This window comes from Elgaria multicarinata, chromosome 3 (assembly GCF_023053635.1).
Source record: "Elgaria multicarinata webbii isolate HBS135686 ecotype San Diego chromosome 3, rElgMul1.1.pri, whole genome shotgun sequence".
NCBI classification, from domain to species: Eukaryota; Metazoa; Chordata; class Lepidosauria; order Squamata; family Anguidae; genus Elgaria; species Elgaria multicarinata.
This window is the reverse complement of record NC_086173.1, coordinates 137,274,066-137,301,248: the sequence shown is the minus strand read 5'-3', so window position 1 is coordinate 137,301,248 and position 27,183 is coordinate 137,274,066. Positions and strand designations below refer to the sequence as shown.

Here is a 27,183-nt window from a genome sequence, read left to right as displayed (position 1 = left end):
CATAGGCCATAGCTAGACCTAAGGTTTATCCCTGGATCGTCCAGGAGTCAAACCTGTTCATCTAGGTGACACACAGGGGATCCAGTGACCAGGCAGGGGCGAACCCTGGATGATCCCTGGATAAACCTTAGGTCTAGCTGTGGCCTTAGAATACTGTATACAGTTCTGGTCACCACACCTAAAAAAGGATATTATAGAGCTTGAAAAAGTGCAGAAAAGGGCAACTAATATGATTAAGAGGCTGGAGCATCTCCCCTACAAGGGAAGGTTACATCAACTGGGATTGTTTAGCTTGGAAAAAAGGAGGCTAAGGGGAGACATGATAGAGGTGTACAAAATTATGCATGGTGTGGAGAATGTGGGTAGAGAGACATTCTTCTCCCTCTCTCAAAATACTAGAACTTGGGAACATCCCATGAAGCTGATTGGTGGGAGATCCAGGACAAATAAAAGGAAGTACTTCTTCACACAGTGCATAGTTAAGTTATGGAATTCACTACCACAGGATGTAGTGATGGCCACCAATCTGGATGGCTTTAAAAGGGGGTTGAATAAATTCCTGGAGGCGAAAGCTATCAATGGCTACTAGCCCTGATGGTTGTGTGCTATCTCCAGTATTTGAGGCAATAAGCCTGTGTGCACCAGTTGCTGGGGAACATGGGTGGGAGGGTGCTGTTGCACCATGTCCTGCTTGTTCATCCCTGGCCAATGGCTGGTTGGCCACTGTGTGAACATAGTGCTGGACTAGGTGGACCCTTGGTCTGATCCAGCATCAGGGCACTTCTTATGTTCTTAGAAGGTCCGAGGTTCGATCCCTGGAATCTCCAGAAAGGGCTGGAGAGAATCCTGCCTGGAACCCTGTGGAGCCATTGCTGCCAGTCAGTGTTGACTATACTGGACTGGATGGACCCATGGTCTGACTCAGTATAAAACAACTTCCTATGTTCCTAAGCCAGTTATATAAAAATAGTCCTAATAATCAATTAGCATCCAACAACCTGAGGGAAGACATCAAGTGGCCGATTATTTTTTCAGATTCACTTTTAATTAACTAAAAACTTTTGCTGTCATCCGTAGTTTTACATTAAATCTGGCTTTGTTTCCATATTGTTTACCTTGATCCTGTATGCTGTTTACCTTGCAGGAGGAAAGGGATGTGACTAAACAAACTGTCGGGGTGCGGGTGAAAAACATTAATTACATTTTTCAAACCACATTTGATCCAAATACATGAGAATTTGAGAAAGAGAGAGAGAGAGAGAGATTGAATATTTTAAGCCTGAAACCCCCCAATGGATGATGTCTTCCATGCAGTTGAGCGTCAAAGAGCTTTGATGTTTATGGAAGCGAAGAGAGAAAAGATCTCAGACAAAGATCTTAGGTCTTCTGTCACCTCCACTTCACCTTATCAGTCACTGCGCTCAGAGGGGAAGAAATACTTTGGTGTTATATCCTATACATTCTCCCAGAGACTGGCACTATGTGAAGAACAATTTCTGTCTCTTGCCACTGCAGTGAGAATTGGGGGAAGTCCTCTTTTTTTCTTTCTTTCTTTCTCTTGATTACAACTCTTCTAGCTCTTCTCAAGAAAGGGAGGTCTCTGATCACCTTCCCAACTCATAAATGAGATGAGTAATGTTAGGTCTCTGGAGCAGTTGGCCTTTTGTGAACATTTCACCTCTTTCTGAAGGAGCTATGACACATTGGGATTTAAAGGAACTCAAGACTTTTTCAATTGCAATCCCTGCTGTCATGAAGCCATTTCAAAAGGCAGGGTAAGTGCAAGCAGCCTCCTATTCCACTAAGAGTGGAGGAGTCAGCCTTGGCCAATTTCTTTTAGTCCTCGTACCTAATATATGAGAAATAACTTCTTATCGTCTCCTGCAGCCAGAGCCAGAGCCTGCTGCAATATCAAACAAAGGTCAAAGGAAAAATAGTGTGGAGGAAGAAGGGGGCAACTTGTATTACACACACAAAAAAACCCTTCTTTTTTTAAGGTAAAGCCAGGAAGGAAACAGAATAAACGTACGGAAAGGTCAACCGATAAGAAAACAGAAGTTTAAAATCATTCATGACATTGAGAAGGAAATACCAGAAAGAGCTAATTAAAAATACAGGCACTAAATTCAATAAAGAGAGAGAGAGAGCATGCACAAAGAGAGGAAAAACAAAATAAGACAGAAAACTAAACCAAAGTGAGATTGCAACTACATTCATAGTGTAATCTTATATGTTTTTTCTCCAAAGTAAGTCCCACTATGTTTCATGGGACTTACACCCAGGTAACTGGGTATATGACTACAGCCCTAGCTTTATAAAAAGACTTTTTAAAGAAGATGTGGTCCATCTAGTGTATCCAACAGATATTCAAGTCTTCACATCTGCCTCTCAGAACAGCATTTCCTCCATTCTTGCTGTTACTCACTCTTGGTCTTTCCCTTGGCTGTCCCACAGCTTCATTGTTTCCTGTAGCCCTCAGAGCCTCCTTCACCCAGCCACCCTCAAGCTCAGCCCCTTATCCCTGGACCTCCCTAACCAAAAGGCCCTTAAACTACCACTATTGCAACAAAACTATTAGTAACAAAATTCAGGAAGGACCTATGTAAAACTAACAGAAACAATGGCTGGACATCAGGAAAAACTGCCTGACTGTTAGAGCAGTATGATAATGGAACCAGTTACCTAGCGAGGTTGTGGTCCCTCCCACACTAGAGGCATTCAAGAGACAGCTGGACACCCATCTGTCAGGTAAGCTTTAGGGTGGATTCCTGCATTGAGCAGTGGGTTGGACTTGATGGCCTTATAGGCCCCTTCCAACTCTACTATTCTATGATTCTATGGTTCTATGAACGGTGTAATGCTACCACACTTCTTTCAAATCTCTCAACAAAACACACTACTGCGATGACTTTGGCACAACCCCTTAGACTTCATATCCTACTATCACTAAACTTTTGTAAACATAGCTAAAATAATTGCACATCATCCCTTTCTTTACCCTGTCTCCATTTCCTCTTCTTTCCTCTCTTGATTTAGGGAATGAATTCTACCTGTATTAACATATAATAGGTCGAATCCAGTTTTAGCCATCCTTACAGTAGACCACTGAAATCAATGTGACTTAAGTTAGCTTTAATTAACTTGTCTCATGATTTCAATGGGTCTACTCTAAGCTTGACTAAGTCTAGAACCAACCCATCATCTGACACATACTGTGAGAAAATATATGCAGAACTATTAAGTAGGAACTATGGGAGGGTATGCAACGAACATCCTGTATTTCACAACATTATGACTTGGTCACACTCTATGACCTTTTCAGCTCCAAAGGATTAACTCCCAACCTTTAAACTATTCTCTACTTCCTATTCTCCTGTAGGTCTTGGGCTAGCATCCTAAGTGCTAAGCCAATCATCTTTCTCCTCTAAAAATCCCTCCTCAGCAGCTCAGGAAAGACGCAGCTCCCAAGCTCTGTAGTGAGCAATTTCCTTTCTTTATTAAAGATTATTTTTAAGTTCCCGTCCCCTCCTTCTTCCTCCCGTCCCCTTCACTTCCCAGCACACATCCCCTCCCCACAATAACTGGAAATGTTTAGATCAAATGCTATTTGAAGCTCAGATTTGAAAGGCCGCTCAACAGGGATGCTGGCACAGAACAGCAAAAGAGAGCGACTGTGGCCACTGGTTTCTGATGTGATTAGGAGACACTGGTGGCAGCTACATGCAATCCTGTACACTGGCATAGCTCCTTTACATCAAGCTTCAAGGTGGGGATGTGAGGCATTGAAGACAACAATTACTTGACACTTCAGAAAGAAGATCTGCTGAAGTCAAAAACTAAGCAAAATTAAAGGTAAAGATCTGGTATGTCTGCGGTGGTTGAGCACGTGCTTAGCATGCAGAAGGTCCCAGGTTCAACCCCCAGCATCTGCAGTAGGACTGGGTAAGTCCCGTCTGAAACCCTAGACAGCCACTGCCAGTCGATGATCTGATTCAGTCCGCAATACTCTACCCACAGACTTGGGAGTAAGCCCCACTGAATTTAACAGGACTTCTAAGTAGACATATATAGGGATGCCCTGCCGGTATAAGGCAACTTGAATATAGATTATTTATTTCTTCCTCTGGGCTGCAGCCACTAGACTCAGTCCCAAGTTCCACAGATACTCTGATACATAAATGGAGATCTTAAGCAATTTTGCCCATTCATTTCAGTGCTGAGCCAGCTCTGGATTGGTCTCCTGGGACACTGGGAGATCTAAAGGTATGTGCATGTTCTCCAGCTTTGAGCCTGGCAACCCTGATGTCAGAAAAAAGGTATGTGTGCATAACGTAGATGTCCACACACATCTTTTTCTGACATCAGGTTTACCAGGCTGAAAGTCAGAGAACATGCACATGCCTTTAGATCTCCTCATGCCCCAAGAGACAATAAATTCAGCCCATTCCCTCTACTTCCCTATTGTCCAACCCCTTCCCATAGTTACGTGACATACCTGAGGACTCAATCACTTATAGCATATTGAGGAGAAATGAGGGATGACTGGAAGACAGGAAGTGTTCTATTAAGCCATACAGAAGAGGAGAGGACAGGAAGGCAGGGGAGGAGGGAGAAGGAAGTACTTTAGCTAGGGTAACCATATGAAAAAGAGGACAGGGCTCCTGTACCTTTAACAGTTGCATAGAAAAGGGAATGTCAGCAGGTGTCATTTGTATGCATGTTGCACCTGGTGAAATTTCCTCTTCGTCACAACAGTTAAAGCTGCAGGAGCTATACTGCAGCTATACTATGTCCAGATTTTAAAAAGGGCAGGGCACCTGCAGCTTTAACTGCTGTGATGAAGAGGAAATTTCACCAGGTTCTCCATATATACAAATGACACCTGCTGAAATTCCCTTTTCAATGCAACTGTTAAAGATTGGAGGATTGGGAATGTGACTTTCGAATTCAACCAGAGTTTATGTGTGAGTCAGGGGAAAATAACCAGGGCAGGATCCATAAATACGTACCAGAGGAGGAGGAAGTACTTAAGAACCATAGAGCCCTTCCTTCCTCTCCTCTCCTGTATAGCTTAATAGAACACTTCCTGGTGTTACTCAGTCATCCCTCCATCCCTCCGCCTCAACATGCTATAAGTGGTTATGTCCTCAGATATGTCACATTCTTTTAGCAACAGCTTGGAAGAAATAGGGATGGGTATGAAAAGGGAGAGATAAAACACTGTTTCAATTTTTGAGGCAAATATCTTCAAATTCTCCCATCCTGATCTGTCCCGGGAATAGTTCGTACATATGGAAGATTAGTCTGCATTTCTACAAACAGTTCTGCTCCCCTTTCACACCACTTACAATTTCCAAGATTGTCTGAGGGATCTTTCTTTCTTTAACAATTTAAAGTTGCTTGCAGCAGCTACAAACCACAGCATGTACCAAGTTGTATAAAATTCTTCTAAAAAGGCCAGGAAGTTTCAATACAACATGAAGAGCTGTCACTTCCTTGGTAATTGTATAGAAGAAATTGATGGCTGCTCCCATGTACCTACAGGGGTAGCCATTACTTTTCTCCAAACAATTAACCAGGAAGCAACGTCACATCATGACATATGTCAGACACCTTGTAAAAATGTGCCTATATATAATTTCTTTCTTTTTTTCTGTGTGGATTTTTAGGATTTTCCATTTAAAATTCACTCAGAAATGGAATTGGATGAAGTCAGCCTGTTCCTCCATCCCTAGAAAGGAAGCATTTAAAGAAGTGACTTCAGTGTTACTGGTGTATTCAAAACCAAGACAAACCACCCTTGTGAAGTCCCTTAAGTAAAATATTGGGGAACTACCATTCTTATTCACTGGTTTATTCATCGTTACATTTAAGAAATATTTTCTGGATGCTAGTATCTTGGAAATCCTCAATTCTAGTTAAGCTACACTAAGCTCTTCTCTGGCACACAGAGCTTAACCATTACAAATGGGGCATTAAAGTATTTCTGCCTTTGCAATCTTGTCCTTTCGCACTCAACCCTTGCTGCTAAGTTGTGGTGTGTAAATGATTGTTTGTTCCAGTAATGCCGTAAAAGCTAACCAAAGCGTCTCGCTGGAATACAGCTGAACTTCAAAGTGCCAATGAGATTATTTCTTTTTCTCTGGTTGGCTGGCGGCTGTGACTGATGAAGTCGGCCTGCACAAAAGGACTGCAGCAAGCCAAGTTCCAGTGACGAAGCTGACAATAGCCCCCCTCCCCCCCCCCGGTGCTTTTGGAGCAAGCCACTCACTCAAATAGAAAGGTCAGAGCAGAAGAATATGAACAGAGGGCCATACTGCCTATGGATTGCCTCCCATACATCTTCAAGGCAGTTGTCACCAGCACAACAATATACACTTGGACAATCATAGGAAAGTAGAATGACAACACAGAAGTCTTCTGGAGAAAATGGGTACTGTTAACTTTGTCATACGAATTTTAAACTGAGTAATGAAAAGATTGTTGAAGCTTTCTTCAGGTCAATAAAGACCAAGCAATGAAAGGCTGTTCAGAAGATGGCAATCCAGGTGTGGGGACAGTTAGATCAGTGAAAGGAGGGAGAAAGCAGAAGGATCCCACATGATGTTCTAGAGACCCTCCAACTACCTTTGATTCAGTGAACTCCACGATCTGCTGATCCACTCTTCCAAGGGTTGCTGATGAATTGTGCCAGATCCCATGTTTCCTTCCAACTGTTCTGAGTCTCCTGCATCTGATCTCAAAGAAGGGAGCAGAGACAGCTGGAAGAGAGAAACCAGAGTGGCATAGTCCAGCAGCAACCCTTGGAAGAACAAACAATAAAAGCCTTGTGAGAGGGACTGTTCTCTCCTGCATTCTCTGTTCCCCAACATCACCAAGCAAGTTAAACCTCAACATTTGTATTTATGGTTGCTGATGTGTCCCTTCCTCCCGCACAGACACACATATTCACAGTGCATGCAGATGATTGATTTGTTCACTCTCAGTGATATCCTCACACAGCCTCATTGGCTACATGCCTACCAACATACTGTTGCCATTATCACATATGGGGATTTGAAGCATGCGTGAGGGGTTCTGGGTTGGCCAGGCTAGTCTTTCCCACCCGATACAAACACCTATGCCAATAATGCCCCCATCCTAGGGCACCATGTTCAGTGAACACAAGAACGGACCCTACATTCATACCAACATATGCACATAGAGCTCCCCCATGTGAGGGGGACTTCTGATTGGCCCAGGATCACCCCTGCAGGGAAGCATCTGATGCATGTATGCTGTTATGCATGTAACTGCATTTCACATACTTGCCAAAAGTGTGCTGACCGGGAGATGTGGCCAGCAGGTGTGTTGGTGGCGGGCTTACCCCACAGTGCCCCTCCTGTGGCATTTAAATGCATGGAGGGGTTTAGGATCATGTTGTGAATAATAAGGAGAAATGGTGCCTGCGAGTAGCGTACGGGGGGGGGGGGGGGGAATACAGTAGCTGCAACTAGCAGCGAAAAGAAAAACAGGGCAGAACAGTGATATACTACTTCTCGTCTTCAGCATCACTGCCCCTCTCACACTGTCACCTGACAGTAGAGCATATATTTGTTTTTCACCAATATATTGTTATTAACTCTTTCTGGAACATTTTGTGTCATTTTATAGGAGTGTGTAATTAAGTGGTAATCATGCACATGGCTCTTCTTATTTAAGCGAACAAATTCAGCACTGCAGCACTGCAATTTATATTGGTTTATCTTTAGTTTAAACAAGCTATAAATGTATTATACTTTTAGTTATAAGAATAAATGTATTTGTGGGCAAATACAATGAGAGAGCGCAGTAAAAACTCCCCCCCCCGAGGCACTATGGACCGAGTTTCAGGTAAGACTCGCATAATATTGTACCCCTGTAGTTTGAAGGAGCAAGAGGGCAAAGTTTCCATATACAAGCAGTGTGAAACAAAAGGAAAATTCAAACACAAGCGATGAAAGGTAGAGCTGAATGTGGTTGAGCTTTGCCTAACGGTAATAAATAATGTTAGAGTCCAAAGCTATCTCAGCTGAAGAATGGTACCAAGTTATTAATTCTGGGAACCTATTCTGGGAGTAAATAAAAGAAGAAGAAAAACAGCCCACATAAGCAGCTCTTCATCTCTAATATGGATTCAAATCCTCATGGCCTCTCTTGCATTGTTGCAAGATTATTTTTCAACTCACAAACTCAGACCAAAGGCCTGGGGAAATACAAATACAAAGTACCTGAAGTGTCACATGTCTGCTTGTCCCTTGGCGAGAATGTTGGAGGTACACTGTGTCTGTAGACCACATGCGGCTTTTTATGCTCTTCTTCGTACTCTTGCTGGTCAGGTGAGATCAGTGGCTCTACAAAATACTCCCCATCGTGAGACCTGAATGTGCCTAGCTGAGAAAGAATGAGAGAGACATCATAAAACTCTCAATAGAGCTATGCTAAAGACAGAAGAGATAAGCCACAAAGTATTCATTTATAAACTTCTAAGGGGGAAATCCTAGGCAGTTTAAACAGAAACAAGTCCTACAACTCCCAGCATTCTGGGTGGGGAATGGTAACAGTTGTAAGATGCTTTTTTTTTTTTTACTGTCTAAACATGCATAGGATTGTGCCCTAAATCTTCTGCTGAGAACCGCAAGCTGTACAAATGGCTGTATCTGAATTGCAGGACAGTATATTTGTGTGGGTTTTGCATACCGGAAATTTCCATTGTATCTTTCTTTTTCCCCAACTCCCTTATCTAAGGACACGTCACACCTTATATTTTAAGGTGTGCACTAATTATTATTTTTTCAATGTATACTGAAATGTAAAAGGTGGATGCTCCATGTTTGAAAACCTGTATATCATACAGGAACCGTGACTGCTGCAGTTCCTTGAGTAATATACTCAGTGGCAAACCTGTCTGCTTCTGCATGATGTATGAAATGGCCTAGAGCATCTTAAATGGCATGATGAAGTAAACATGTCACGTGGAGATTTGTCTGTCAGTTTTGGAATACTTGATCAACTTTTCTATAAAATAATCTAAAATGTCTCTTGGAAGAGTTGTGAAAACTGCCCACTTACTGTCACACAATCAAACAAACCAGCAGGAAAGTTTTAAGACATTCTCCATCTATTCATTCCATACAGCCAGCCTCATCCATAAGCTGCTTCTCAAGTTCTTTAACAGTCCATATTCTCAGTGGGAAGGAAGAACTGGTACCGTCAACACACTGACTGGCAGAGACGCTCCATGTTTCAAGTAGGAGATTTTCAAGCTCTACCTGGAGATGCCAGCGCTTGAACCTGGGACCTTCTGCATAAAAAGCATATGCTCTAGGATTGAGCCATGGCTCCTTCCTAATCAAAGAGGTGGGGAATATTAGTTACCACAGTAGGAACTAATCAGTAGAATATGGCAGGGATCAATGAGTTGAGACTGTCAAGCTGAGGGAGAAATTCTCTTTTCTCCAGCTGAATGTCTGTCTTCAGAGAATCATTTGAAACTCACAAATACAAATTCAAAAATGGTCAAGATTGGAGGTAACACAAACAATTACATATCAGCTCCTCCTAAAGGAGTAGGAGACCCAAAGATCCCCTTTCCAGAGATTCCTTTTATGTATATTTCCAAATTACAAAACTGCTCTGTCTCTTCCTGCCCTCCCCAACCCCATCATTTCCACAGGGAGATTTTTTTGGTTGGGGGGGGGATCTCCCTTGACTTCTTCCTCTTCTTTCCACCTTAAGTTTCCAGCAGCCAAAGGGCTGGGAAGTTCCTGGACTCCCTTAAGGTCGATCTCACCGAGAAGGCACAAGCCTAACATGGGGCAATGCCTCCTCCATGAGGAGGTGGGTGCGAAATCTCCTCCTCCTCTGATAAGCCATGCCTGGAGGAACATACTCCCACCCCCTGTCAGTTCTCTCTGCAGAGCCTTGGGCGGATATCAGCCCTCCTTCCACTGCCTCCGCCCACCAAACATCAGAATATCACAACAACAACAAGCACGGAGGGTTACTATAACTGCGCAAGCAGCACCCTTGGAGGAAACAAAGATGGTTTGGGGGTGGAGAAAGTGGGTTTCCTGTCACTGCACCCCTTTCCCCTGTTGCTGTACTACCTGTAGGGCACTGCCACTGGGAATGTCAACAACAGGACAGCTCTGCTTGGCCGGTAAGTATGGCTAAACTCAGCTACTTGCATCTCTCCCTCTGAAATAGAGGGGGGACATCAGGGGGTGAGGAAAAGAAGAGGCAGAACAGGTTTTGCACATTCACCACAGAATGCAGGATCCCATATCTTTGTCCTATCCAGTCAGAACAGAAAGAGACCCCGGGTCAATTCTGACAGCAGGACTAAGGCTTTCTTTGAGCTCCTAGCAGGAATCCCCAAACTGAGAAGGGACAATGAAACAGAATAGCTGTTTTGGTGCTTTGAAAGGTCCCACAGTATCCCCAAAACAAAGTACTATTCTCTATCCTTCATACACTCCACCCTCAAGGTGTGTGTGTGTGTGTGTGTGTGTGTGTGTCGGGGGGGTCTTAGCAAAAATAATGCATGCACAGTCTAACAGTTTTGTACTTTTCAAATCTCAACCCATTAAACTGCAGATAACACCCTCCCCCCTGCTCCATCGCCGTTTTAAAGTGCAGCCAGGTCTACAGAACTACTGAGTGTCAGCAAGGGCAATAGAATCTCATCTCTGAAGTAAACTTTCGTCCCTAGAGGGAGCGAGGGGAAAGAAAAGAAACACGCAGTTTCTATTTGTCTCCTTCCACCTTAAATGGCTCTCAGGCTTCAAAGCACCACCCTTGTTTGGGGTTCTGACTGAAAATCTTCCTCTCCAATCCACCCTCTACCCCCTCCTCCGAAAAGCCGCCTGGGGTAACCCCACCTCCTTGCTTCCGCTCCCACTGCAAGCCCAGCTTCACGTCAGAGTTCCCCTATTAAAAAAAAAATCTCCGTGGACACTGCCTGTTGTGGGGGGGGGGGGAAGGAAGAGTACCTGGCTCTAATGACCTTTGGAGGAAAATATAGAATTTGCTAATTACCAGTGCTTATTTCTGGCAGCTCCCTGGTCTTTCCCTCTTCCCCCTCCTCCTCCCCCATCAATCAAAGTGAGCACTCCTCAAAAGCAAAGCCTTTGATTCTAGATCTATTGCTTTTGCCATGGACTTCAATGACGATTTCTTAGCACGGCTTGCGAAGGAGATGGAAGTTGTTTATATTCTCCTGGCTAGATTTTAAAAAGACTGCCGGGTACTTAGGGGGAAAAAAGTGTTGAAGCAAGCTGTGATAGGCAGCTCTGATATCCATCCACACAAAACATCTGTTTTGAGAGCAGCCTTCCCCCAACCCAGCACTACAGCCCCCATTATCCCCAGGCAGCACGCTTGAACAGCGCTGAACAGTGCCAGGTTCGGGAAGGTTTTAAAGCCTTCTCTTTACTCCACTCCCTCCCCCTTCAAATCCCCAGAAAGCTGTAGAGAATACTGACAAGCATGTTTAAGGATGTGTAACGTGATTCCAAATATCCTGAAGAGGGATAACATCAGGGTTTGGGGATGATCAGATCCATCCTGGATGCAAAAAAGCTGGAGCCAGTGAAGAGTAAGGCAAGCACTTACCATCCCAGAGCAGAGGCTGATGACTGCAGTGTGTTGGGGCTCCGTATTGACATGTCCTTTATAAAAACAGTGCTTAATATCATTATCCTCCTCAGTGTAAAAGTTTGTTTGGTTACCCTCAGGTTCTCCAAGGAAGCTGACCGTGAAAAGAGGGGCAATAAATCCCGAATGGGCTGTAAGGTTGAAAACAAAGTGCTGCCCAAAGGCTGTGAGCTTGTAGTGCGCTTGGGTGGTACTGGTGGTAGAGGAAGAGGAAGAGGAGGAGGAGGAGGAGGAGGTAGCATCCGGGCCCCAGGGCTCAATGTCCAAATGAAGGCTTCGCTTCTTCCTTTGAAAGTGGACCTTGGCAGGAAAGGGTTTTCCAAACTCATTCACCCGGATTGGAGTCACTATCTCGTACTCACTCAGCGTCTCGAGCAGTTTAGCTGTTAAGAGTTAACACACATCCCTGTGAATACATGCACGTACGTGTGTGTGTGTGTGTGTTTGTGAACTATTTATTATTTCTACCATGTGGGACAACAGCAGGGAATGAAGCCAACAGTGCTAGAAGCATTTAGCCAACTGCCTTAGCCAGCAGTTTGGGAAAGACCCCAACTCTTGACAGAAAGCGCTGATGGGAAGATCCTTTTCCAATGTACCGCTCATTTCTCTCAGGATTTAAGGTCTTCCTTACCTTTCCACCCACTCGAGACCTCTACTATGTCTAACAACAGAGTATTCTGCTAACAATTAGACTAATTGTGCAGAAACTGGCTGCAAAGGATGCAGAGTAACTTTTAGTTCTTATGTAACCAAGCTAAGCACTGCAAACAAGCATAGGCATTCGGCAGCAATTACAGGACAGAATGTAAACTCATTAGCAATTGCAAATACAGTTTACTGCTACATAGACAGGTATAAGCACATTCGGATTGTAATGCTAATATAATATAAACCCATCAGGCAATGGAAATAGACACTAATAATAATAATAATAATAATAATAATAATAATAATAATAATAATAATAAAATTTCCATTAGCATCTCAACCCACCAGTATGCCCACTGAAGGTTTGACGAGGGTGTGTGTGTATTGCTAATAGTTTTAAACTGTGCCCCCTTCTCCAAATGTGAAAGTTTCACCTCCAACCCCCACATGAGTAACTTTCTATACAATATAAAAAGCCACAGATGCAGAGACAGCTGATTTTGCAGTCGAAATGCACATGACACGCGTTTTGGAGGGTCGAGGGTTTTGTTTTATAAGTTTAGGGAGCTGATCGCGGGGTTCCCAGCCCCAAGGCAGTAAAGTACCACCGCGCGCGATACAGTGTTTCGAAACTTTCAGCATACATTGTAGGCGGAGCTGCTAGGAGACTGGAACGAAAGTTGCTTAATAGCGCTTTCTGAGCTTTGCAATTTTCCTCCCCTGCGGCACCGTATTAAAAAGAAAACAAACCCAAAAACATAACCCCAACCAAAAGCAATGTCAAACCATTTTTTCCTTAAATTTTTTTTTTTAAAAAAAATTCCGGGCGCTGCTGTTGCTGCTTCTGCCGCCAGCATCTTACCTTGTCTCTGATGCAAGCCCTGCTTTCTTGCTGCTGCTGCTGCTGCACCGGCTACGTTCAAGAAGTCTTGCAGGAATAGCGTGCTTAATCCCACTGCCCATAACACAAGCTGCATGGTGGTTTGTGCCGCTTCGTTGCAGCAACCAGCCTTTCCACCCCCCACCCTTTTGCCCCCAATTTTTTTTTTTAAAAATGATTCCTTTCCTTCTTTCGCCTTCTTGCTGCTTGGGGCAAGCGGGGGGGCGGGGAGGGGAGGTGGGTTGGAGCCAAAACTTCAGAGAGCTTTTTTTTTTCCTCCGCGGATGCCCCCCTCCCCCTCCCACACCTTCGCCGCCTCCTCCTCCTCCTCCTCCCACAACTTCACTTTTATTAAACGTGAGGATTACTCTCATCCAATTTGTTTTCCCTGGACTCTGCTGCGGCGACAACTGTCCGCTCTGGAGAGTTGATCGGGAGGAGCAGAAAGACTCGAGCCCCGAGGATCGGATATCCCAGCATAATGTAAGGAAGGAGACGGGGCTGGCGAGGGAACAGGGAGAAGACGCGGTTCACTTTGGTGGGCTGCCTTTCCCCCTTTCTCTCTCTCTCGCTCTCTTTCACTCGCACACACACACTCTCCCCCCTGTTTGCTTGCTGCTGGACTAGAGAGAGTGCTTGGGAACCAGTTTAGGATACCAGAGGAGGGGCGGGATCCCAGAGATCAAATGCCCAGAAATCCCGCCTCCCTTTAAGGAGGGGAGAAAAGGGTAGCGAGGGGGGGGGGGAAGGAGCTGGTTATGTATGTATATATGTATGTGCGTGCGTGTCCCTTCGTTACTTGGTCAAGTGTCACTTTTTGTGGGGCCTTTTGAGTGGCTGTTAAAACAAATCCCTGCGTTCAGATGTTGTCTAGGGTCGGAATATAATCAAAGGCCTTGTCTTAAGACGCAACCGAAGCCAAGACGAAAGAGCCTCTCGCCTTGGCTTTAGAGACCAGAGTCTCTCTCTCTCTCTCTCTCTCTCTCTCTTAAGCTTTCTCCCTTGAGGGGTGATCACGCACGCACAGAGAGAGAGAATTTAGCAGCCTGAACTGCCAATGAAGTCGCACAGAATATAATCATTTTCAACCAAAGTTGTACCGGTTGGCCCTTCGGTTTCCTATTGTGCACTCCGCCCTCGCCCCCTCCCCTTTCTGAAAGCTAAAACTGTCCACTTGGGTTTTGTCTTCCTCTTCTTCTCGGTATAATTTCTTCTTCCAAAGGAAGGGAACTAACTTTGAGCCTTTGAAATTATAGGCAGCAGCCAGCACGGTTTGCATCTATTTAACTTTCCCAGGATTAAGAGTTAATCTGGAACAATCAAGCACTTTATTAATACGTTATGGAGTGTGAAACCCCTTTGTCGTTTTGCTGAGTAAGTCCCCCATCCGAAGAGGGGGGGGGAGGTCATCGGCCACAAAATCCTGCCTTTGTATGGCTTTATTTTTTTTAAAAAAAATCACTTAAATGTACTACTTACTTGAATTTTTGTTGTTGTTCATTTTGCTCAGTTTGGACAATAACTTTATTGTCAGTGAGAGACCATTTTACACTGGAGTCACTGAGACTTCCTGCAAAATGTAGGTTTGTTCATTTAGAGAGGACCCATTGAAATTGAATTTAGTAGTATTTCCTTTTGACTAAGCATGCATCCGACTGAGCAACATGACACACAAATTCATACTGCGTAGGGCAATTCTATGGTCTAGTTAAGATGGCTGCCACTATATGGGAACTTATACTAGTGTAAGTGGGTTCGCCCAGCAGCATCAAAAGCACAATAAGCTATTGGGAGGAGGGGGAGGAGACAACTAAGCAAACAGTCACTTCCATGGTGACTGGGTTTGGACAACACAACCAAGGATGGGTTAAATAGTCAAGTTGGGTTAAATAGTCAATAGTTGGTTATTGTGACATCTGTCAGGGCTTTTTTACACCATGGTTGGTTATTTGGCCAAAATAACCAATGCTGTGCAGAGTTTATTATTTGAACAACCTTTGGCTATTGTGTCATGGGTAGGGCACCATTGCCTATTTCGGTGCACACAGTTGGTTATTTTCAGCTACTACAGTCCCCTGGCAAGAGCGACCAAAGCGGCGGCTGCTCTAGACCAGCCAGCATAAAAATGGCTGATGGGATACTAGCGGAAGGACTGAGGCAGGGAGAGAGGGGGGATGTGTCAATCAAACACACTGGCTTTAATCCACACCATGGTTGATTATAATCATGTTCTGTGGGGAGTACCCCACTTGATAATCAACAGTGGAGTTGACTATTAACCCATCATTGGCTATTGTGTTGTTCGAACGCAGCCAGTATCTCTAGCTACTATCATCACCCAACTATCACTTATGATGCCCCTATAATTCCCATGCATGGAAGGCTCCAATCAAAATTTAGTAACAGTTCATATTGACCATATGTAGAAAACACCAATCAATGAAAAACACCAGCAGGAACACCAAGATGGTGTCATAATAACCATTGTAGCACAGTACTCAATGCGGAATTAAAGTTATGGAGTATCTACATCATTACACCAGTGTAATTTGGACTTGCAGGGGAATTACCCTATTTCTTCGATTCTAAGACACACTTTTTTCCCATATAAACATCTCTAAAAACGGGGTGCATCTTAGAATCGCAGGTCTTTATTATTTCTTAGAATCAAAGCTTTTTTTCTTTTGGTGGTACTGAAATTAGTGTGCGTCTTACAATCGATGGCGTCTTAGAATCGAAGAAATACAGTAGTAACTATGTTATCCTCATCTAGACAGCATAATTTGAAGATAGCACTGGACTGTAAGAACCTTTGAAATCAGGTGGTTTTAAATGTTAACTTTGGATCATGCCCACTATATTCCCAAGGATGAGGTGTGGGGGAGGGGAGGTTTCCACTATGTCTCTATGTTATCTGCACAACTGTTCTGCAAAGTGGGTTAGACTAAATGTGACTTGCTAGAGGCCATCCTGTAAAACCTCTGGCTGAATACATTTTTTAAAAAATATTTGCATCTGCACCTTCTTGCTTCTGAACCCAATTGAAACACCACCAATTCCAAATACTGGACATAATCCAATTGCTACCCCCTTTTCAATGTACAGAGGCATGTAAAAACAACAGAGACTTGTGTCACTTTAAATACTTAATTTATTTGTTAGAAGAAGCAGGCTCTAGTCCACAACAATTTACACCATAATAAATTTGCTAGTCTTTAAGATGCCACATGATTCATTGTTATTTTCTCTCTCTTTTTCTCAGATATTCAAAACATGTACATGGAACACAAGTAGAGGGGGGCATTAGATTGCAGTGGCAAGCCCTGACATATGTTCCTTTGAAGGTCTGCATAGACCCTATACATGTTCCAACTATACACATACTGTAGTTCTACTTCTCTTTCTAGACAACTGGCAAAGGTTCCTAATGTGCCCAAAAGCCCTATGTACTTTGAACTGTACACAACAGCTTGTAAACAATTGTACACTATATACAGTAAGTTGTACACAATAGGTGCTGGTGCAGTCCTGCTCCCCTCCCCATCACACATGTTCACTGAATGTCTGGAACCAGCTAAAACATTATTTAAATGGAAGAGCTGCAGTCCAATTCTAATCCTGTTTCCTCAAAAATAACTCCAGTTGATTTAAATAGAGCTTGCTTCTGGATTATATGCTTTGTATAGCAGCCCCTTAGCAGGCACTTAATGCTCTCCAGCTGAAATCTATGGAACTTAAAAGTGTCTGATTTTGGCTGGGTTATGCCCACTATATAAATAATTTCAAGGTTTTGTGACTTTACCAGAAATGTTCCAATAAGTGTTTTGCATTTTTTTTCCTGGAAAGCCAAGCTTCTGATGTCTTTTAATCATAAACATGTAATAAGAATTCAATAAGACTTCCATTGTAATTTTTTCTTCTCAGCGCCAATAGTTATGGAGATAACATGATGGATACTGAAGCATGCAACATAAAAATCAAATACAACAGAACTAGAAACCTCAGGATCAAGAATAACATCAGCCCCCTCTCCTTTTCATTTGGATACCTCCTGATAACTTTTCCTGGCATATATGTCACCAAGCATAGTATTGAACTATGAAAGCTTTATATAAAAGGCAGGAGCCACACTACTGCTTTACAGCGGTACTGAAATGCACTAACAACTGTTGGGGCCCATTGACACATACCATATAACGCTTTCATAGTGCTATATTCTGCTTGGTGTAGATTAGGCCTTGGTTTCACTCTGGCTCCATTCAGGGCTTAAGCTGAACAAAGACTTCCTGGGCCTAGAAGTTGTTTTCAGTTTCAACCCTGGAACATTTGAAAATAATAATAAATAATAATAACCAGCAAGAGCAGAGTGCATTTTCTCTTCTCGTTGTCTAAACACATATCACTGGGATTAGGCATCAGTGCTTCCACATGAGAAAACCTCTTCCAGGTAGGTTTAGATCCCAGCACCTTTATTTTTTTTATTATTATTTTTTGGGTTACATTTATATCCTGCTTTTTCTCAAAGGAGTCCAAGGTGGTGTATGTGATCCTCTTTCTATTTTGTCTCATAACCCTGTTAGGTGGGTTAGGTTGAGAGGCAGTGACTAGCCTGAAGTCACCCAGTGAGTTTCATGACTAAGTGGGGATAGGGTTCAGCACCTTGGATAGCTCCTTTAGAGTTCTGTCTGGTTCTGACTGAAGTGTCGAATAGATTCACAGCCCCACAGAAATTGGACCCACCAGCCTCTACTGCCCCTCTAGCTGGTAGCAACTCTTCCCCCTCTCCCCCTATAATGCGACATCATGTAACAGCATTCAAGGTTGGGTGGGCAGAATGATTGGCACATTCTGGCAGTCATCTAGAAGACTGCAGTTGTGGTGGCCATAGCCACTGCAAAAATGGTGGTGGCAAGGTGAAAGGCAGGCAGAGATTCCCCCCACCCTCCAACACCTCCAGAATGGGCTGAAATGTGAACTTTCAGCCAACTTCTAGTCCCAATAGAACCTTTATTCCAACTACAACATTGCATGGAATGTGGCTGACTGAGATGGTCTAACTGTGGGAGACGCCCACTATGGCATTACCCACATTTCAATTCCCTTAGGTATGTCTGGGTGAGTATGAGAGTGCGGATGTTGGACTGAGTGGGTGTGGCTGGTGATGCTGTGGAAACGGGGGAGGAGTATATATATGGGGGAGCTGAGTAGTTTGAGGGGTTCAGTTAGTGATTAGGTTTAGAGGGTAGATGTATTTAGCTGAGTGATTTCTTGTCAGGAGTTGTGTGAAGAGTGAATGAAAATAAGATCATAGGGTCTAAGGATTGTTATTATTAGATTGGTTACTACCAGAATTATTAAGAATAGGCAGGATTGGAATATAATTCAAAGGAACTAAGAACTGTAAACTACAATAAACGTTTTCTTTATTTTGCAACCATAAAACCATGTGTCAGTTCGGCTGTGTCTCCTGCTCTATTAGTTCATAAACACTTTACATTAAACCTTCAGCCTGCTATATTCACAGAAAAGCCTTTTTCCAAATCTCCTTACTTTTTCCCTCTGCTATAAGGGAAAGGTTATATTTTTCTTTTTACCCCTTCCTCAGGTATTTAAGTGGTAGTGCTTAGCCTGAGGGAGGTGTGCGCGTCAAAGCCTTGTGTGTGAGGTGGTGGCGTCGCACCCACCCACAGAGATTCAGGAGGGATAGGAATACACTCACTGTTAAGTTACAGAAGCCTCTTCAAGATTTAAGCTAGGGTTGCCAACCTTTTGTTTGGCAGAATTCTTCTGCCTTTACCAATTGCAGCAAATCCACAATTACCACAAGCAGAAATTCAGCAGGCAAGTCTTTCCCAGCACCCTGAGGTAGTAATGGGTAACGCTTCCTCTGTCATATTTCTGAAAGGCGCAAAAGTCCGGCCAGAATGAACACTCATACACATGATTGCAAATCTAGTCTGCACTTAACAAAGGCTTAATGGGTACATTACTGACAGAGCCTGAATAGAACTGGGGGCACAGAGCAGATGTTATCAGACATTTATATAAATAGCTTTGTGCCTAATAAAATTTAGTCATACTAGCTAATTGTCCTTTCAGTAGTCATGATGATACAATTCAAATGACAGCAGAGTCATACTTTACTGTTTAAACTTGGGTACAAAAGGTACCCATATTAAAATAGCAAAATACGCTCTCAGCCCTGTCATTTACTCTACCACAGCTTTACTACAGGACACGAGGATAAAATTTGGGCCTTAGTACCGTGCGTCTGCATCACAACTTTGCACCTCTTTAAAGGCACAAAGTTTAGATATGGCTGGTTGGGGAATGATGGGAGTTGTCGGACTTTCTTCTGTCTAAGCATGTATAGGAGTGTGCCCCAAATTGTGTTAACTGCCATTAAATGTGTGCCCCCCACTTTATAGTTTTCCACACTTTTCTAATGTTAACTATTCCTCAGGAGATGTTTCTCTGATGATCATATGCATATTTTCAAAGTTGCTATTTGCTTGGCAGAAAAGACAGCAGCCAAAGGTGACTTATGGTCCACATGTATGTGTCCACATTTATGTCAGGCATTTATTTATGCAGAATAAGTATCACCCTTTTGTTCAATTTTCAGTTTTCATTGATCAAAAGCCCTACTTAAATTCTAATCATAAATTGAAAAGACTGGGAAATACGCCTGTATCCTCCTCTCTAGTCACCTTAAATGTCAGTATGAATGGATGGTGAACTGGTCCTAAGAGATGGGAAAGGAAGCCTTGTGTAAGCTGCTGTGACATCACTGAAGAAAGAAGAAAATAAAAGTGAAGAAGTAACAATAATAAGGGTCACCTAATCTGCATTATCCGTATTACTTTATCTCCAGGAGGAGTAGGTTTACATTATCACTCTGTTCACGGTCATCCTCCCCACGGCCATTCCCCACACCCACCCAATTTGCTTAGGGTGATCCGTTCTCACTGCAAGCCAATAGGACCAATTCAGTCAGTGTCCATGAGCTTGGCTTTGAGACTGTAGGTCTAAATCAGGGTTGGGCAACACATGGCTCATAGGTCATGCATATCCTCTGCCATCCCTACTCCCAACCCAATGTGGCTGCCAAAGCACTGTCCAAAACAACAACAACCCCCCAACCAGGTTTGCTGCTGGATTTCTTTCAAATCCTATTGATTTTGATGGAGTGAATGATCAAGTAAGCATGCTTCAGATTTTTGATTCAGTTATCATTTGTACGTGAAAAGTGCTTTTCCTTCAGTGAGCCACAGGAATACAGCAATAGGGGTGGGGAGAAAACTACTTGTCTAAGAAGGTTTTCCTTCAGCTTGTCCTCATTCAAAGTGTTCTCCTGACCACTTGGCAGGACAGTGCAGACAACCAGCTTATCAAGTATTATATGTGCAATGCGGTACATTATAATTTGGTAAATGGCAGTTGTTTTTGTTATGTTTACCCAATAAAGATGTAATTTTGGTTGATTTCAGTAGATGTTATTGCCACAGAAGTGCCACGAGATAAAGGACAGGAACAGGGGTGAGCAGTGTGTGTGTGGGGAAGGGGTCCAGATGCCACTTTCCATCTCCACAACTTCCCCATAGGCTACATTTGTGCCACTACCGCTGCCACTCTGCTGAAATCTAGTGGTGTAGCAGCAGCAGCCAAAAAATTGTTTTCAAGCTATCCTATACTCAAATTATGCTTGTTGAGCAGGCCAGAATCACTACTAAACACCCTCGTACTGGCAAAACAGAAGATTACCTAAGTTTATTGGATGTTACCTAAATCAAAACTCAAAGCTGCGATTGGGGGTGGGAGGGTGGGTAGGTTTCTTCCTTAACAGAAACATTTTCAGGGAAAACGTGAGTTCTGATGAAGACTAGCATATCACTCTCATATGAATACCTATCCTCACTAATGATTCAGTGACTCCGTACTATGAATACTGCAGTTTCCATACTGTAGCACACAGCATGTCTATATGCACATAAGAATCCACGGGCCTGTTATGTGGATCTGAGTATTCTAAAGAAAATCCATTTGATGATTCCAATCCCTTGAACATATTTTTCTTGACGGAATCAAAACAGTAGTAATGACAACAGAGCCTTAACTGAATCAGCATGCTATTTTGGTAGTACTTTCGTGTATGTAAGATTTTTCTTTTTGTTTTCTCTTAGTACCTTTCCCCTCTCTCTTTAAGATTATCCATTATGGCCTAGGCTATTCAAAAACCCTGGTCTAAACCCACATAAGCCCTCAAACTACATGGGTACTTAAAAATAGCAATTGTTAAGGCTAGTGTAAGATGACTGTGGGTATTCAAAAGAAGTAGTGATGTCACCCAAGTTCATAATTAATTGGCTCAGAAGAACACAAACTTGTCCAGCTGGCAATGTTCAGCAGGATTATGATCAGCATTGCATTTCTCTCAAAAGTTCTTCTTTGGTTCCTAATTAAACCAAGCATCTATATCCTTCCTTAGTGCCTTAAAAGCTGCAAATACCAATATCCAAGGCATCAGGGAGCCTGGGAAATTTAGTTCTCAAGAGCACCTGAATCCTTAGCACATATATAAACATGCCCAGTTCTTTCCGTCTCTCCTCATAGGGCTTTGTTTCCAGACACCTGATCATCCTGGTTGCCCTCCTCTGAACATGGTCCAGCTTGTCTGCATCCTTCTTGAAGTGTGGGGCCCAGAACTGGACACAATACTCAAGATGAGGCCTAACCAGGGCTGAATAGAGGGGAACCAGTACCTCACATGAATTGGAAACTATACTTCTATTAATGCATCCCAAAATAGCATTACACTGTTGGCTCATATTCAGCTTGTGATCTACAACAATTCCAAGATCCTTCTCAGCAATACTGCAAACGAGAAGGGTCTTGGAATTTCCTAGATGTAGAACTTGGCATTTATCTCTATTAAATTTCATTCTGTTGTTTTCTGCCCAACACTCCAGCATATCAAGGTCACTTTGAAGTTTGTTTCTGTCTTCCAGGGTATTAGCTATCCCACCCAATTTTGTGTCATCTGCAAACTTTCCTTCTCTGTCTGCTCACCAACAGCTGATCTGCAGACGGTGCAGGAACACGAAGAAGAACCTGGTGTCCTAAGGTGTTCCAATGTTCTAATTAAGCTACATTTTTTTGAAGACGGCAGGGAGTGGAGAGTTTCTTGGGCACTACATCGGGGATCTCCGGTTTATTAGACATTTCTAAGTATATAATAAAAATGGGTAACATTCCTTCATTATTTTAACCCCTCTCAAGTTGAGCCCCCTCCTGCAATATGGGAATAAAAACACTGGGCTACATTTCAATGTTGCAACCACTCTCTCTCACTCAGTCTTGATCCTCAGCACCACCAATGGGGAATAAAAATACTAGACTATATTTCAGTGTTGTAATTTTTTGTTGTTGTTGTTGGTCTTAGCCTCAACTCCACTGTCAATGTGCAATATCACAGGGCTGTCATCCGCCACTCTCAGTCCCGAACTGCAATATGGGACAATAACATTGGCAATTTGTCATAAGCCTCTTTCTCTCAGCCTCCATGTCTCCCACCCCACCTGCCACCTACACTATCGAAATAATAACCATGGACTGTATTTTTCTTTGCAGCATACAAGTAGCCACAAGCTAATGTTTACAAACTTTTCCACATGAAATAAGATCTGAATTAGAAAGAGCATGAGCTCCAGCCTTTGTCTCTACTTTTTCCAGGGTTATATTGTTTGTATTGTTAATCACTAGTGATGTCACAGACACTAGCCAATAAGCACACAGCAATCATAGTATACATAATCAGTTGTGAAGCTTACTGGGTGGCCTTAGGTCAGTCACTGTCTCTCAGCTTAACCTACCTCACAGAGTTGTTGTGACAATAAGATAGATACATGCTACTTTGAGCTCCTAGTTGGGGGGGGGGAAGGAAGGATATAAATGCAGTAAATAATACAAAGACACACGGTACCAAGTTACAATGGACATGCTAGCTGGAGGGAAAAAACTATATTTATTCAAATGTGATTTTCCTACAACATATGTACTGGCTAGGGGGGAAATAAGTGTATCCCCTATGAGAGCCTTTCCCAACCTGACACCCTCCAGATGTGTTGGACTACAACTCCCATCACATCTAACCAGCAATGTCTGGGGATGATGGGAGTTGTAGTCTGGGTTGGAGGAGGCTGCTCCCCAATAATTGAATAACAATCATGCATTTATTTCATATTGAAAACTATTATCTGGAAAGGCCCTAGAATGCATGTTGTACAGTTGGTACCTCTTTTGTGTGGAACTGATTTCAGTTCTAACAACCTCACAAGTTGAGATGAACTCTAAACAGGTCATAGTGTTAAGTACGGATGGCACATGCTACTTACCAGTGGTATCTAATCAAGTGACATCACATTATAATTGGCTGATGTTGTCATATATTGAAATTACTCCAGAACACAGGAAACTGGGAAAACATAACAAGAATCCTGAAAAAAGAACCTCCAGAATCTAAGTATTATATTTCATCACAAGCTGCTAACACAAATGATGCATTTTTATAGCACAACATTTACTCTGAAGTCTTTTACCATTTAATGTTTTCTATGGAATGTGCATCATAAGGAAGCCGTTGCTTTATAGAAAGTATGTGCAGTATTAAAACCTGTCGATATAATGTTGTGTGACAAGACGTCACTGACAAACCCATTTAGCTGTTCTGTTGTGCTTCATGTGAATGGTGGCCATCTAAATCACTTTAAAACCATCTCCAAATTTAACACTGAAAGGTCAAACAATAATTGTTTTTTGTTTGTTTTGTTTTTGTTTCCAGGCGTGATCAACATATTTTTATGCTTACACTTAAAGAGCCATCAACTGTGGAATGGTACTATAGATCAGGCCCTGCTGTTGCCACCAGTTTCTGGGTGGTATCATATTTGACTATTTGACTGACTATTTATTGGCAGTTTGGACAATATACAGACAAGCCTCATACAGTTCAGTATTGTGAATCTTTGTGGATGAGAGGCCCTGAAACAGCAGGAAAATCTTAGCCTAAGTGAATAGATGTGCAACATCTGAAAGAATGAAGCCATAATCCTAAATACAAACGCAGCAAATAACTTCCCTATCATGAAGGATCTGTTTCTACTTACAGACAGCTCTGGATATAATATTTGTGCAAACATTACACTATGCACACATAAAGAGAGGAAATTTTAATTTATGTGGGCGTAAAATCCAGATCCTCTCTGCTGTTTAGGGCTGGATTTATTATTGGGTGATTAGTCCAATTGTATATGTATGACCCAAATAGTATTCAAGATACCAGGACACAATGGCCCAGCCTGGAAATAGTTTGGAGTTTAGTCTGGATTAAATCCATAAAATCAACATCCAATTGATATCACCAAGGTTTTGGCCTGATTCATATATGAGTTGAAGCATTATGTGAGTAGCTGGTAACATTTGGCTGGTAACACTCTGGTAACATTTGTAGAATGACTGCCCCAGAAGAGGAATGATACTGATGGGAAAGAAGAACTTTTTATTCCCTTGACCTATATGGTTCCTTTCTTAAGGTTGTACTGGAGCAGTGTCAAACTAGGCTTCAGGAAGCAGCCCCATGTTGCTCCAGTACAGGACTTAGGCATGACTGACTTTCTTTGGAAGGAGAAAATGTCACATTTTATTTTTTAAGGTACATATTATATGAGCAGCTCATGCTTCAGGGCTGTCCAAACAGCCTACAGGATATTGTGTGTGGAAACCAGCTACCACCTGGTGGACCATGGCCAAACCATTTTACACACTGAGCCACTATCCAACCACCACTGTCTCTGGATGTGTGCCCACCCATTGCCTCTATTCTACTTTGGGATTGGCAGCAGGCAGCCCAATATGTCATCAATAGGTATTGCACCTTGGGGAACTAAGATGGCTGCAGTCTTCTGCCGAATGTCCAGAGCCAAAGAAGTGCCAGTTTCCCATACTGCTGCACATATAGCAATAAACTAAATTGCTGCCCTTTATGATCCCTTTAAATTTGCCAACTATAGTACACTTTCTCATCCTGTCTGGTAGTATAGCGCGTGCAACAGCTGATGATGACACAGGTATCAAAATGTGACATGGTGATGCGAAAAATAGCACCACGTCACATTTTGATATCTATGGCCTTAGCTAGACCTAAGGTTTATCCCAGGGTCGTCCCGAGGTCATCCCTGCCTGCTCCCAGGATATCCTGTGTGTCATTTACATGAACAGGGATGACCCCGGGACGATACCGGGATAAACTTTAGGTCTAGCTAAGGCCTATGGCATCAGGAAGGAGATTCCAACAGTTCTTGATAGCACGGGTGTAAAACAAATAGCTAACTATCCAGTTGTGAAACATGACACACAGGTAGGTAAGTATAAGAAATATCATCGGGGGTGGGGTGGTGGGGAGGAATGGACACCTTTGTCTTGTTGGTGGAATATCAGACTGAAAATCAGTTCTTCTAAAACCCACTTTATCTAATTTCACTTTTCTGGCAACAAAAAATCTTTATCTATTTTGTCTAAATTTGTCTCAATATTTGCTTAAAGGCGAAACCCAATACACGTTTAGAGAGAGAGAAAATGCCTACAACTCCCAGCATTCCCCAGCCAGCCTGGGTAATGCTGGTAGTTTTAGGACTTTTTCTTTCTTTCTAAAAATACATAGGATAGCACTCTGAGTTATCTAAATCTTGTGGCTCCTGCCTCTCAGTTAAATGAAAATGGCTACTATATGATAGGAAATGTTAACAAGCTGGCATTTTTAATAGTCTCACCATAAAAAATAAAAACAAAAACGTAAGAAGAGTCATGGGTCCATCTAGTCCAGCACTCTGTTCTCACAGTGGCCAACCAGCCATTGACCAGGGGCCAACAAAGCTCCTTCCCGCTCCTGTTCCCAAGCAACTGATGCATATAGGCTTATTGCCTTTGATGTTGGAGGTAGCACCAAAAAAAAAAAATTGGTCAGAATTTTTGTCAGGCTTACATTTCTATAGCCTCGGCATAAAAAAAGAGAGAGCATTAGAATAGGTAGTTGTGAAGTTGGGTTTTTAGGTGTTGCACTGGCCCGGCCTGTGCATTGTTGAAGACTAGAGCTGTGTGTAAGCAGTTCCTCAAATTTCTCCACCCAATATGTGGGCTGAGAAATTGGGGGGACAATTTCTCTGAATTTCTCCAAGGGGAGGAAAAAATCTACAACAATTTCTCACAGGTTGGCATCACCCTTGGCAGGAGTTGTAGAACAGTTTCTTTCTTTTTCTTTTCCCCCCTATGGGTGTTTGGGTTTTTTGCACTGTCACTGCAAGTGGCAACAGTATTAACTGTGTTGGCAACCTGGCCCCCAGTTTGCATCCTCCACAATACCCATATACCTAGCATCATTCCAGGCCATGGAATGAAGGGGAAGGTAAGATAGAAGGAGGAGGAGGAGGAAGAGGAGGAGGAGGAGAAGAAGAAGAAGAAGAAGAAGAAGAAGAAGAAGAAGAAGAAGAAGAAGAAGAAGAAGAAGATTCTGAAAAGTGTCCTTTTATTTCTAGGGGTTAAGGAAAGAAAAATCTTGATTTTTCTGAGAAGCATGTATTCTGAGATATTTTGGATTATTATTATTATTATTATTATTATTATTATTATTATTATTATTATTATTATTATTATTATTTCTATACCACCCCATAGCCAAAGCTCTCTAGGTGGTTTACAGCGTTCAGTGACTTTTCTAGGGTCTTCCAAATGTTACATTTCTGAAAGATAATTGGGAATACATCTTGACCAGATCTACCCCAAGCAGGATATAACATGATTAAAGTGGTTTGAAAACAGTATATGGAATGTGTCCTGGGCCCCAACAGTTGTCAGTGCATTTCAATACCGTTATAAACCAGTTGTGTAGATCCTGCCCTTGCCTCTAATGCAGGTGCTGGCAA

The 27,183-nt window shown here is 42.7% G+C and overlaps 1 protein-coding gene and 1 long non-coding RNA gene across 3 annotated transcripts in view; one reads left to right on the top strand and one right to left on the bottom strand.

Annotated features, from left to right (window-relative positions):
- The window catches only part of ADAMTS9 (ADAM metallopeptidase with thrombospondin type 1 motif 9), a 165,354-nt gene extending 151,919 nt beyond the window's left edge, over positions 1-13,435 (bottom strand). For both annotated transcript variants that reach the window (XM_063122037.1, XM_063122038.1), the window contains exons 1-3: positions 13,190-13,435; positions 11,635-12,059; positions 8,250-8,412 (exon numbers count right to left, since the gene is read on the bottom strand). In XM_063122037.1, coding sequence (XP_062978107.1) covers positions 8,250-8,412; positions 11,635-12,059; positions 13,190-13,304 — 703 coding nt within the window. In that variant the 5' untranslated portion in view covers positions 13,305-13,435. The remainder of the gene's footprint in view (positions 1-8,249; positions 8,413-11,634; positions 12,060-13,189) is intronic.
- The window catches only part of LOC134395858 (uncharacterized), an 86,109-nt gene continuing 68,927 nt past the window's right edge, over positions 10,002-27,183 (top strand). Inside the window, exon 1 of the long non-coding RNA XR_010025231.1 lies at positions 10,002-10,180. This is a non-coding gene — a long non-coding RNA (uncharacterized LOC134395858). The remainder of the gene's footprint in view (positions 10,181-27,183) is intronic.